General features: G+C 55.4%; 5 protein-coding genes across 5 annotated transcripts; 3 read left to right on the top strand and 2 right to left on the bottom strand.

Moving 5' to 3' along the window:
- Nucleotides 1–7: 7 nt before the first annotated feature.
- PHYSODRAFT_470531 (hypothetical protein) lies at nucleotides 8–511 on the bottom strand (the record flags this gene model as incomplete). The annotated part of the gene is made up of 1 exon (XM_009517437.1): nucleotides 8–511. One exon carries the CDS (start codon nucleotides 509–511, stop codon nucleotides 8–10), a length of 504 nt encoding a protein of 167 aa, XP_009515732.1.
- Nucleotides 512–1,343: 832 nt separating this feature from the next.
- PHYSODRAFT_322123 (G-protein alpha subunit) lies at nucleotides 1,344–2,493 on the top strand (the record flags this gene model as incomplete). Its single annotated transcript, XM_009517436.1, has 2 exons — nucleotides 1,344–1,514; nucleotides 1,597–2,493. 2 exons carry the CDS (start codon nucleotides 1,344–1,346, stop codon nucleotides 2,491–2,493), a joined length of 1,068 nt encoding a protein of 355 aa, XP_009515731.1.
- A 610-nt stretch (nucleotides 2,494–3,103) lies between these two features.
- PHYSODRAFT_284271 (hypothetical protein) lies at nucleotides 3,104–3,649 on the top strand. Its single transcript, XM_009517435.1, has one exon. It carries the CDS (start codon nucleotides 3,130–3,132, stop codon nucleotides 3,481–3,483), a length of 354 nt encoding a protein of 117 aa, XP_009515730.1. The 5' UTR covers nucleotides 3,104–3,129; the 3' UTR covers nucleotides 3,484–3,649.
- Nucleotides 3,650–4,823: 1,174 nt separating this feature from the next.
- Nucleotides 4,824–5,929, top strand: PHYSODRAFT_467101 (hypothetical protein; the record flags this gene model as incomplete). The annotated part of the gene is made up of 2 exons (XM_009517434.1): nucleotides 4,824–4,910; nucleotides 5,024–5,929. The coding sequence occupies 2 exons, from the start codon at nucleotides 4,824–4,826 to the stop codon at nucleotides 5,927–5,929; spliced, it is 993 nt and encodes a 330-aa protein (XP_009515729.1).
- A 627-nt stretch (nucleotides 5,930–6,556) lies between these two features.
- Nucleotides 6,557–10,554, bottom strand: PHYSODRAFT_343849 (hypothetical protein; the record flags this gene model as incomplete). The annotated part of the gene is made up of 12 exons (XM_009517433.1): nucleotides 6,557–6,670; nucleotides 6,732–7,481; nucleotides 8,068–8,260; nucleotides 8,323–8,413; nucleotides 8,502–8,606; nucleotides 8,691–9,219; nucleotides 9,285–9,410; nucleotides 9,484–9,573; nucleotides 9,659–9,707; nucleotides 9,783–10,024; nucleotides 10,104–10,211; nucleotides 10,294–10,554. The coding sequence occupies 12 exons, from the start codon at nucleotides 10,552–10,554 to the stop codon at nucleotides 6,557–6,559; spliced, it is 2,658 nt and encodes an 885-aa protein (XP_009515728.1).
- Between the last annotated feature and the right edge of the window lie 1,580 nt (nucleotides 10,555–12,134).

Below are 12,134 nucleotides of genomic sequence, written 5' to 3'. Positions count from 1 at the left end.
ACCCTTCTCACTGTTCGTCCGCGGTCGCGCTGTATCCTAATCCCAGCTCCGGATACTGCAGCGGGGGCGTGATCAAGTCCCCACACAGCTTATTCAAGTCGATGATGAAGGGCTGGCCCAGCCACATGGCGTGCGTCGAGTGGTCCTCGCGCTCGTAGCGTGTCAGCGGGTGCACCAGGATGCTAAGCGATCCGCGGTGCAGCGTGAACCACGACAGCACCTGCGCGAAGGACTCGGCCGGCACCCAGGTCTCGAAGCTGCCACTGAGGTGCGGGCCCACGGACCCGAGGTTGAACGGAGGCGGCTTTCCCTCCAGCCCCGGCAGCTCCTTGTCCGTCACGCCATTGCACACGGCGACGAAGTTCTTGGGGTCGGCCGTGACCTGGTCCACCAGCGCGTCGCGCAGCGCCTGCGCCTCCTTCTTGGAAGCCTCGTTGGTGGCGAAGAAGCACGTGTGGAAGTGCCACTCCTTGATGGTGCTCTCGTCTACTTTGACGTTGCTGGGCGACATGGCGGCTCGGCAGGTTGCTCTCACACGGGCGATTTGGCGTATGGCCATCGACTATCGCGCAGAGCTGCCCAGGTGACACCCTCCTTGACTGCCTTGCGAGCTCCGTTTGAATAGTAATCCTCCCATAGAATCATCATCATTTTCGACCAATGAGCGCACTTATTGCGCCTGACGCGGCTTTGCATGGCCGCACATCACCTATTTGGCGCAAAGAAATGACCTCAAAGGAATGGCTACATTTTGCTATCTTTCGGCAAGGGCGTGAGCGAGAGTGAGCGTGCATGCGTGGACGACGGACGCCGAGCCTCTCTGTGCGCGCATGAAGGACGCCACGATTCCCGGCTATTTCCATCGGCCTGTGGTCAGAAATTGATGCCCATGAGACCGGGCGACGAAGCTAAAGCGAGGCCCGAGCGAGGCCCTCTTTCAGTGGTTTCCGAGGGTCCTGAGCAGGCTCCTCAAGTCTTTTGCGGCGCGGGATGGCCCAATTGGACGTGCTGAAGCTGTATTAATAGCGACGAGACTGCGAGGCAGGCGTCGTTGCATTTTGGCGCGGACGCGAGTTATTTCTGTGCCGGAGAAGGCGGCGCCTGCAGTGCTGAGCCCGCGACAGTGACCGAGGAAGGAAGGTGGTGGCGGGGTTTCATTTTTAAACTTCCGCTGCCTATTTGCCGAAACGTGTGCAGCTTCCCACTCCGACAGTAGAGCCCTCCCGCGCAGCAGAAACAGAGCCGCCAGCTAGCGCCTGCGCCCCACTCCGTCTGCGACCGTCGAAGCTCCAGCGCTTCGATCGATTGCTCTCGACAGCCCCGGAACAGATAACGGAGCCAAGATGGGACTCTGTGCGTCCCAGATGAGCGATGCCGATCGGCAGGCCATGGCCAAGTCACGCGAGATTGAAGCCAAGAACGAGGAGGCTCACCGCGTGGAGCAGGAGAAGGTCAAGCTGCTGCTGCTTGGAGCTGGCGAGTCAGGCAAGAGCACGGTCTTCAAGCAGATGAAGGTGCGCCGGCGGTTGTTGACTTGCTGTCTCGTGGTGTGACCGGAGTTGCAAATACTAATTTTGTTATGGCTTGGCGCTGCAGATTTTGTATGGCGCACCGCTGACAGATGAGGAGAAGCGGCACTGCACACCAATTATCTATAACAACGTGGTGACGTCCATGAAGATGCTGATCGAACAGTGTACGGAGATGAAGCTCAAGGGGGAAGTGGTGTGCGCACAAGACTTCGAGGACATCAGGACGCTCAGCGATGAGGCAGAAGTGAACCCCGTGATAGGCCAGAAGATCAAGAACCTGTGGACGGACCCTGGCATTGTGGCCACCTGGAACCGGCGAGCCGAGTTCCAGATCATCGAGTCGGTCAAGTACTACTTCAACGACCTGGATCGCATCATGCGCGACGACTACGCAGCAACGCAGCAGGATATGCTCTACGCCCGTGTGCGTACGTCGGGTATCGTAGAAGAGCGGTACCAGATCGACGGCGCCACCTTCGTCATGTACGACGTCGGCGGCCAGCGTAACGAGCGCAAGAAGTGGATCCACTGCTTCGAGGACGTGACGGCAGTAATTTTCGTGGCAGCGCTGAGCGAGTACGATCAGTCTTTGTATGAGGACGCGTCCACGAACCGCATGATCGAGGCCATCACGCTGTTCGACGAGATCGTGAACAACAAGTTCTTCCTCAACTCGGCCATGATCCTGTTCCTGAACAAGAAGGACTTGTTCCAGGACAAGATCAAGAAGGTGGACCCCAAGACGGTGGAGGTGTTCAAGGACTTCCCCGGCGGCATCGGCGACTACGAGCTGGGCGTGCAGTACTTCCTCGGCAAGTTCATGGAGATGAACCGCCAGCCCGAGAAGGAGATCTACCACCACGTGACGTGTGCCACCGACTCGCAGAACGTGCAAGTCGTATTCAACGCCTGCAAAGACATTATTTTAAAGCAGAATATCAAGGGCTCCGGCTTCATGTAGGCGCGGCCAGGGCACACACACAGACGGCGAAGCATGTACGACAATGGAAGCGCACGCCGACCAGCACCGACGGACGGCTTGCCAGTAGGTCGAGGAGCGCGTGGAGCGAGATAAGCTTATGAGCGCCAGCCCCAGCCTACCCCCCAGCGCTTCTCCCCACCTCTCCCTATGTAGTCGTAGGTAGTGCGAGGGCGGGTGGGGAGGACACTCGGACAGGAAGGAGTGCGTAGAACATTTTATATACATTGACCCTTTTCCCATTAAATAGCTCCACGCGCGCAGCGGCCTGGCTTGGCTTAGATCTACCTGCCTGATGGATGTCCCCCACGTACCAAATGCTGCGCTTCGACTTGGACATCTGGGGCGAGGAGCTCCGACTCAAGTTTTACGCGCCAAAAAAGGCCCTACCCCGCCGTATGAATTCGCCAATCATACGCATTATTATAGCTCCTAAGCCAATGAGGTCGTTGCACCGAGAATTCCGCCAATCACATACGTCAGAGCGAGCCGCGGGAGAAACCGCGCTTATTGCGTGGGATGGACAGGAACCGGTCAGAGCGCGGCGGATACTATGGCGGCCTCCTAGAGCCTCATTCCTCAATTCACCGAGTAATTGCAACCCCCCAAACAGCAGCAATGGCGAAGACTCCCTCGAAGAAGGCCGCGAAGACGGTCGCCAAGACCGGCAAGGGCAAGGGCAAGGGCAAGAAGCGCGTCGAGTCGTACTCGACCTACATCTACAAGGTGCTGCGCCAGGTGCACCCCGAGACGGGCATCAGCAAGCGCGGCATGTCGATCATGAACTCGTTCATCAACGACATCTTCGAGCGCATCGCCTCGGAGGCCGGCAAGCTGTCGCGCTACAACAAGAAGTCGACTCTGTCCAGCCGCGAGATCCAGACGGCCGTGCGCCTCATGCTCCCGGGTGAGCTCGCCAAGCACGCCGTGTCGGAGGGCACGAAGGCCGTGACCAAGTTCACCTCGGCTTAAGCATCTTCTCGAGCAGGCTTTAGGGCGACTGTTCCAGGCGTCTGAAGTACTCTTCGTCGTTTGCCACAGTGTAGACGACACAACCCAGTCGGTCTTTTCGCGCTGTTCTTCGATTGAAGACATGTGATGGATCGCACTCTTTTCATTCTGGTGTTTTTAAACACCACCCTTTTGCAAAAGATATTTAACGAGCACTCGGTGGCTAAGTTGAAATGTAATGCTGGTAGAAGTTCTAGTATCCGATGCTTCAAGTCAAATGATCAGGCTGATAGTGTGTTATCAGGTGGAGTATCTGTGGTCACATTCACTAGGCACTGTATGTAACTACTCGTCTACTGTAAGTGGTCTCCTTCATGCCGTGACAATGTTGTCTTGCAGAGGAGCGGTATGTCTGCTGTGGAGGTTGCCTCATCTTACCGCATCGGTGCCTATCCAACCCGACACACTCGCGCTCGGCACCGTACGCCGTAGGAAATATTACATGTACTTGGGGGTGAATCCATCGAGCCGCATCGCCGCCAGCAAGTCGCGGCAAGGCCTTGACGCTTGCTACCGGCGGTATTTGCAGCGACGAAAGGATCCTCGATCACCAAAAGTGCAGGTTACTCACGAGCCCGGAAATGGTCGGGAGGCCGACGCGAAGATTCCGCTGCGGCTTGTCTGTCCACATTGACATTGACGCTGGTGTGTACTGCAGTCTGCAGTCACGCGTGGCAAATGATGGACGACTCGTGCCGAGTGATGCCCACGCACGTCTTCAAGCGCGCGGTCTGTTTTCATGCCTGCGCAGGCGAAGCGAGCTCTTCGGTTTCTGGTCGACAGCGAGCAGCCCCCAAGCAGATGGATGCTCGTCAGGGAGCGGCTGGCAACGAGCCCAAAAGCTCAAAGTGTCCGCACGGCCGCCACAGAAATTGAGCCCATGCATATTATCCACCGCGCGACACTCGGATTCTCCTACCTTGGCGCCGCTGTAAACTTTTATAACTTTTTTAACTTGGGACGATGCTGGCTGGCGGGGTGCCTCCATCGCATTATTGAGACAAAGAGATCGACCCTGCCGCAATAAAGCCCGACCAAAAGTCGGGATCTTTGGGCTCCGGCTGGCAAAACCCCATAGAAAGTGCCCGGTTGAATTTCCGCACAAATCGGATCCCTATACTTTATCCCCGTCGTCGCGGCGCCGCTCTGACTCTCAATTATTCACCGCGAGCGCCAAATCAGCGTCGCCATCTCGTCGCTCAGCTCAGGCTCGCGTCCGTCTCCGCGGCACTCCGCGATCTCCCTCCCATAGAGCGACTCCCCCGGCGCACTCGAGAGCCCCACGCTTCGCCCTCGCCACCATGACGCCGCCCGACTTCCTGCTGCGTGTGCCGCCGCTCAAGCTGCACGTGCGCAACGCCACCCAGACCAACGGCGAGCCAGCCGTGGTACGTTTGCTCGCGCTCCCTTCTCCTTAGTCGAAACCAATAACCGCACAAACCCACGAGCCCCTCAGCACCGCACTAACCACAGGCGTCACTGGTTTGCTGTTGCTACGCAGTACGAGCTGTTCTGCCGCCTCAACAAGTCGCGGGAGAAGCAGGACGAGCCCGTGGAGGTGGTGCAGTGGAGCCTATGGAAGACGTACGAGGAGTTCCAGGCCTTCGACAACCAGATGCGCGCCGCGCGCAAGTCCCCGTTCGCCAAGATGATGGTCACTGTCGCCTTCGCGCCGGGCCACCGCGTGCGCGCCTTCTTCCACCAGGACCAGACGCCTAGCTTCCTCGAGAAACGCCGCGCTGAGCTGGACTTTTACATGCAGCGCGTCATGCTGTTTCCGGATGTCGTGGAGTTCTCCAAGCAGGGAGGGTGCAGGGTGCTCGCGGACTTCATTGGCGCGGAGCAGCACATGGACTGCAGCGGACTGCTGGGCCCCAGCCTGAACGTGTCCGGGGAGTTCTCCTCGTCGAGGGGAATGCTGCGCGACTCGTCGGACTCGGACACCCGCACGTCGTGCGTGAGTGTCAATGGCGCGGGGGACAAAGTGAACTCGCGCCGGAAGATGTGCAGACTGGAGATCGAGGAGGAGCTGGCTCTGCGTGGCGGAGCTCATCAGCTGAAGCGGTTTAAGAAGCGCGCGCGCGTCTTCCGAAAGGAAAATGACCCCGTCGCGGCTGCGGACCCGTTTGTGGAGTTCTTGCACAAGGAGTTCGAGCCGGACTTTGCTCTTTGGATTCTGAGACGCTTCGTACGATCGATCAAGAGTGCTGAGAAGCGGAAGGCGCTGTGTGCCGCTGGTGGCATTTCAATGGCGTCTATCGACGCTGAGGACTTGGATGAGAGCAGGTCGCAGCGCCAGCACCATCGCCTGAGTGTGCAGGAGGAGGAAGAGGAGGATCGTCGATCCAAGAAATATGGTACGTGGACGAGAGTCATGACTTTGCCGTTGGGAATGCAGAGGTTCTAACCTCTCTTGCCTTTTGTTTTGCGGAATTTCTACCAGCAGAGCAGAAGCTGCAGAGCTTTTCAAGCAGTCAGCGGAGCTCGGTTGGCCGTGCCAGCGACCCTGCAGTTCCTGGACGCGTGTCCAGAAAGAAGGCCAACCGCCAAATTCTGGAGCGGGTAAATACGCTCTCGAATGGCGACGCGCGTACCGTGGACGAATTCAAGCAGGCAGCCAAGGCTCTCGGAAACCAAGAGATGAGCGGCCAGGCGTTTGTCGATTACCTGCGTTCGACTTTTGGCAAGAAGGAGGCCGAGGAGCTGCTTGTTCTGGTCGTCGAGGTGATCCCGCAACCGCAGGTGCAGCAGGAACTGCGTGTAGCTTTGGCGCGGTAAACGAACTGTACAAAACGCCGCTACCCGATGAAATCGAGTGACGAGAGCGCTCGTGTAGCAGCACTCCGTGGACCTTAGAGCGAAAGTTTCTGCGCTGGATCGCGGCGGAAACGCAATCGTGTGCAGCAGCCCAATGCGTACCAGGCACCACGAGCTCAACCTGAACGCAGAAGGTGGCGATAGAAGCTGCCGCAGAATTTTTAACAAGTGTACAAATATTCCCAAGAACTTTGTCCAAAGATGTGTCTGCATTTGATCAGCTGATAAGCGCATCAATTTTCAAGACTAGCTCGCGGAGCGTCTTGATATCGAGGGTCGAGCCTATGCCGTTTTTGAGTAGATTGGCGAATTGGACTTTCGTGTACAACGTCTGCACCGCGCAAGTAGAAGGTGAGTACAACGAGCAGTTGAAGGCATAAACTACGACTTACCTTGTTAGCTTTGGCCCACTCAAGAAGCTCGTCCTCGTCGTAGTAGAAGGCCTTGATGTAGCTCCCCACGTATTCGCGACCGCGAGGCACCGTTCGGGAGCTGATATGATTGATCAGGTCAAGTCCATTCTGGAGCGCGTGCAAGTCCAGCAGCATGAGAGCACGGCCTTGCGGAGTGGGCTTGGGCACCGTCGAAAAAGCTTGCAGCAACGTATCCATGATGGTTTGAACCATCGCCGCCCAAATATCTTCCCGGGCATCCAGAGGAATAGATCCATCAGCGAGGATCTGCAGGCCTCCCCAGGCCTCACCGCACTTTTGCACTAAATGTACAATGTACTCGTTGTGTTGATCGCTGATGTATGGGATATCCCACGATACAGCAGAAACGGAATCCAGAAGTACCGGGACATCCACGAGCTTCGTTGCGATGCTATTGTACATGAAGTTGCGTAGCTCCCGTGCCATCGTGCGGTTCCGTTCGTAGACCTCATCCATGAGGCAGAGGTATCGATCAGGAAGATATGACCGAGCTAAATCTTCGATGGCATTCATCAGTCTGCACTGACCAACGATTGCCTCGCACGCAATCGATCGTTCAGCCAACGCATACAAATTACTTTCGTCAGCATCCTCCACAGCGGCTGGTGTCCGAGACACCTTGCGTAGTGTCACCTTCCTCGACATTGGTGAATTCTGCTGCAGCAAGTTTCCGGTGTCAGCTGATGACGGGTAGATCAGCGCAGATGACTGAAGAAGCATTTCGCCAGCATTGATTTCATCAGCAATGCGACAAATGCCAGTTCGAAGCCCGTTCCATCGCGTTGCATCGCTGCTGATTGCATTTCCACCTTTACCCCGAAGAAATTGAGTGATGTCATCTGCGGCGATGAAGTTTGTGAAAACAGCGTACAGGTTGAACTCGAATAAGTTGTTTAGCGAGCGGAAAACATCCCAGCCGATGTGTGGAAGATGTTCCATCATTTTCAAGTAGACACCACAGAGTCTAACAACCATAATTTGCACGTTAGTCATCGTCGTAAATCAAAACCATTCCTGCCAGAAATACTTACCGAACAAAACCTGCAAGGCTTGACGAGGTTAACACAAACTCTGACTCGTTTGGATCCATGACCGGAAGCGCTTGGTTATCGACTTGAGAATGATCTTTATCGGCGGGATTTCCTGTTTTCATAGCTTCATGATGGAAGCGGATGCCTTGCTTCATTGAGAGCCACTCCATCGAGTTGGCAGCGCTAAACGGATTCCCATCCGAATGGAACGAGGGAAATACCCTCCTCGAATAAATAGGATTGATCGCGAGGTCTTCACGAACCTTCTGCTCAAAAAAGTATCCACTGCGCTTCTCGATCAGGCGAAGAAGACCAGCATTATCATCGCCATCCGTGGTTGACGCGGTAACACGAAGCCAATTTTCCGTATCCAGGAGCATCCGTGCCAACTCGATGTTATCGTCATGAAATGCGTGCAGATACTGCTCGCATTTAACCCGAAGAACGGAGCGGATTCTGTTAAGTACAGATTAAATGGTCAGTTTGTGGATACGAGGCCACGTTACAACGAGACTCACTTTGATGAAGGCGCTCCCGTAAATTCCTCTCCAATTTCGGTAAATGTTGTCGTAGCAAGTGAAAGCGCAATGATATGCTCCATCTTGTAGCCTAAAATTTACCCACCAACAATAAACAAACCGAAGTGATGTTAAAATGAGAAACGAGTAACTACACAGCCGGAACTTGACATTCGTACCGTAAGCCATGTCCAGCTTTTCAATCATCTCCAGCACATTCTGTTGAATGCTTTCCCAAACGATTTTGCGGTACCTCAGCAACGTCATTCCCGTATCGCACAGCACTTGGTCGTATAGTGTTCGTTTCAAAACGGATCCATTTCTCGAGCGATTGGATGGAGATTCGGCCCCCTTTGCTCTGCCACTACCATGTCCATGTTTTGAGTGCGAATGGTGAAATCTTCTATCATCGTGGTCATCATCTTCGTCGGTATCATCATCATCATCGTCATCGTCATCAATGCCACAGCGATGAAGGTAGGCGACATCGTCATTCAGCGGATTGAATGGATCGCGATGCCATTGGACTAAGAGGTAGTATGTGTGCATTAGGTCGGTGAGGTGCTCGTAGCATCGCTTGACATTCTCGACTGTTTGAGAGGCCGGTGTTACTGGGTCCCCTGCTTTACTTGCGTTGTTGTCTTTGAGCTGACTGGTTTTAATTCCAGCCTTCAGTTTTTTCGGTGACACGGCTTCGAAAACTTGGCGCATAAATTCACTCGTCATGTCGTCGATGGAGCGCACAATAATTTCGGGAATATTCGACAGGACTTCGTTCAGTGTGTACGACGAGAACTCAAACCCAAGGTTTTCGGAGTGATCCGCCAGAGTGATGTACGCTTGCAGCAACTCATTGTACTCGAGAGGGTCAAAATGCCCCGCCACTTTTCGCAAAGACTGCATCACAAGAGGAAGGTATAAATATAACGTCGGCAACGACATGGAGCAGATAGATCACCCACCTGGTCGAACTGTTTACGCAATCTCGGGATAAAATCCTGCATTCGAACTCGAATTTCATCCAGAATTGTTAAAGCCTTCAACTCTTCGCGTGACAAGCCCTTCCGGAGACCAACACAGATGTCCACCTATTGACACAGCGAACTCGGTAAATATACATACTATTTCCATGCTTCGTAGTTTACCGCACGTAGTACCCACCGCTGTGATGAATTGGTGTTCTTGCAGAGCCTCGTTCATCTTCTCTTCGTCATCAAAGAAATTGACGATTTGAGATCCAAAGGAAACAATCTATAATTGAAGTATTGTACAATGCAACGGAATGAGCGTTAGCAACAAATACTTGTAAAAAAACGTGTAGAACGGCAATGCTTACCTCGCTAACGCGATCACGGTTTCGCTTCGTCTTCACAATTTCTAAAGAGCTTCACAGCAACGACCGGTAGATAACATCAGCATCGACGAAAAACACAAAATTGCTTGACGTAGAGCGACTTTACCTTAAAATCAGATCATTCTTCGCTGTAGCAAGAAGACGCCGTCCATTCTTGACGTGGATCTGCGCTCGCACCAAATCCAAGTCCACCTCCTGCACCACCTTCATGCCTTGAATGAGCGAGTTGTAATTGGCGCGCACGTCGTCCTGCAACCTTGTCAGAATCACGTCCTTCGCCACATCCACGGCGCTGATCTCCGTGCGCAAGAACACGTTCAACTCCGTTTTATTCTCCGGAATGTTTTCCTACGAAAATCAAAACATCCCAACATCAGCTTCGTTTCCGACCTCAAGCTCATAAACCCACACACATTTCACCACTCACCAGCATGTGTGCAACTGGGTCGAAGCTTTCCGTGAAGAAGCGAGGGTCCAGCGCGTCCAGAACCTCCTCGTCCGTCGACGGAACCAGCACCGACATAGCCCTCGCCGTCTGTCAAAAGAAAGAAAATAATAATGTCAGCCAAAGTTTTAAGAGCAATATTTAATACCAGACAGCAATTATTGCAGCATACCCGTGGAGTGGGCAGAAAACCCGGCGAGAGGAGCGTCGTGTCCGTCTCGGAGCCGCTCGTGGGCGAGCTGTCGCCGGCGTTGTGGCGCGGACTCTTCTTGAGCGCCGGGAACATGTTGCGCGGCAGCCTGGCCATCCACTTCTGGTCCTTGAGCGAGGCCAGCATCGGCAGCTCGTCCATCATGTCGCGCAGGTCCAGCGAGCGCTTGGGCTTGGCGGGCGACGGCGCCATGGACACCGTCACCGACAGCGGCGCCTCCATCGTCCGTCCTTCCGCCCACCGGATTTTATCGCGTTTGAGTCGCGATCCGAGGAGTGATTGTTCTGATTTCATGACGGATGATGGGTTGCCATTTATGACGTTACAGAGGTGACTGGCAAGGGCTGCGCTTGCCCTGCAGCCATTTCTCGAACAAGCAGCACCAGGCAGGGCGGAGGAGATGGCGAACACTACCGTGACGGAGGGCGCGCCGCACGCCGTGTCGGACGAGACGCGCGCACGCGCCGACGAGCTCAAGGCGCAGGGCAACGAGGCGCTGGCGCACTTCAAGTTCGCCACGGCCGTCGAGTTCTACACCAAGGCCATCGAGCTCGTGCCCACCGCGATCTTTTACGCCAACCGCGCCGCCGCGCACGTCAAGAGCGAGAGCTACGGACTGGCCATCGACGACGCGTCGGCGGCCATTGAGCTCGAGCCCAGCTACATCAAAGGTCGGTGGCGGTCGGTGTCTTTCTGTGTGTGTTTACCGGCGGAAGGGCGTTGAGGACTGACGAGTGTGTGCTTTAATTTATGGCTGCTGCAGCCTACTACCGCCGCGGCTCGGCGCAGCTAGCGCTCGGCCACCACAAGAAGGCGGTGAAGGACTTCCGTCTCGTGGTGCGCATGAAGCCGCAGGACCGCGACGCGCGCGCCAAGCTCAAGCTGTGCGAGAAGATCATCAAGGAGGCGGCCTTCGCAGCCGCCATCCAGTCCGAGCGCAACCTGCCGCTCTCCGAGACCATCGACGTCAACTCGCTCGGTAAATTTTCTAGTGTGTCTTGTGTGTAGATGAGGTGTTGGTTTTCTAACGACTTGAGTGATGGTGTGCTGCTTGCAGTGGTGGACCCGTCGTACGACGGTCCGCGCCTCCCGGAGGACTTGACGCAGACGAAGCCCGACTTCATCGTCGCGCTCATGGACCGCTTCAAGCGCGGCAAGCTGCTGCACCGCAAGTTCGTGATCCAGATCTTGCTGAAGCTGAAGGAGATGCTGTGCGCGCTGCCGTCGCTGCTGCGCATCTCGCTGCCGGCCGACGACCCGGACGCGCACTTCACTGTGTGCGGTGACACCCACGGCCAGTTCTACGACGTGTGCAACATCTTCTCGCTGAACGGGCTTCCGAGCGAAACCAACCCGTATTTATTCAATGGTGACTTCGTCGACCGAGGGTCGTTCTCGTTCGAGGTGGTCATGACGCTCTTCGCCATGAAACTTGTGTACCCGCAGCACGTGCACCTGCTGCGTGGCAACCACGAGTCGAAGAACATGAACAAGATTTACGGCTTCGAGGGCGAGGTGAAGCACAAGTACGACGAGACGGTGATGCAGCTCTTCACGGAGGTGTTCAACTGGCTGCCTCTCGCGGCTTCTATCGAGGACAAGGTGCTTGTTGTGCACGGTGGTCTGTTCAGCGAAGAGAACGTGACTCTTGCTGATATCGAGAAGATCGACCGCAACCGCGAGCCGCCTGAGAGTGGACTCATGAGCGACTTGATGTGGAGTGACCCGCAACCGTTCCAGGGCCGTGGCCCTAGCAAGCGCGGCATCGGCCTTTCGTTCGGCCCCGATATCACGAAGGCCTT

The sequence above is a fragment of the Phytophthora sojae genome (assembly GCF_000149755.1).
Source record: "Phytophthora sojae unplaced genomic scaffold PHYSOscaffold_1, whole genome shotgun sequence".
Classification (NCBI taxonomy): domain Eukaryota; phylum Oomycota; class Peronosporomycetes; order Peronosporales; family Peronosporaceae; genus Phytophthora; species Phytophthora sojae.
This window is presented reverse-complemented; position numbering and strand designations above follow the sequence as displayed.

What these genes read in the sequence shown, in the direction of transcription:
- PHYSODRAFT_284271 (XM_009517435.1), top strand. Translation starts at nt 3,130, where the DNA reads ATGGCGAAGACTCCCTCGAAGAAGGCCGCGAAGACGGTCGCCAAGACC.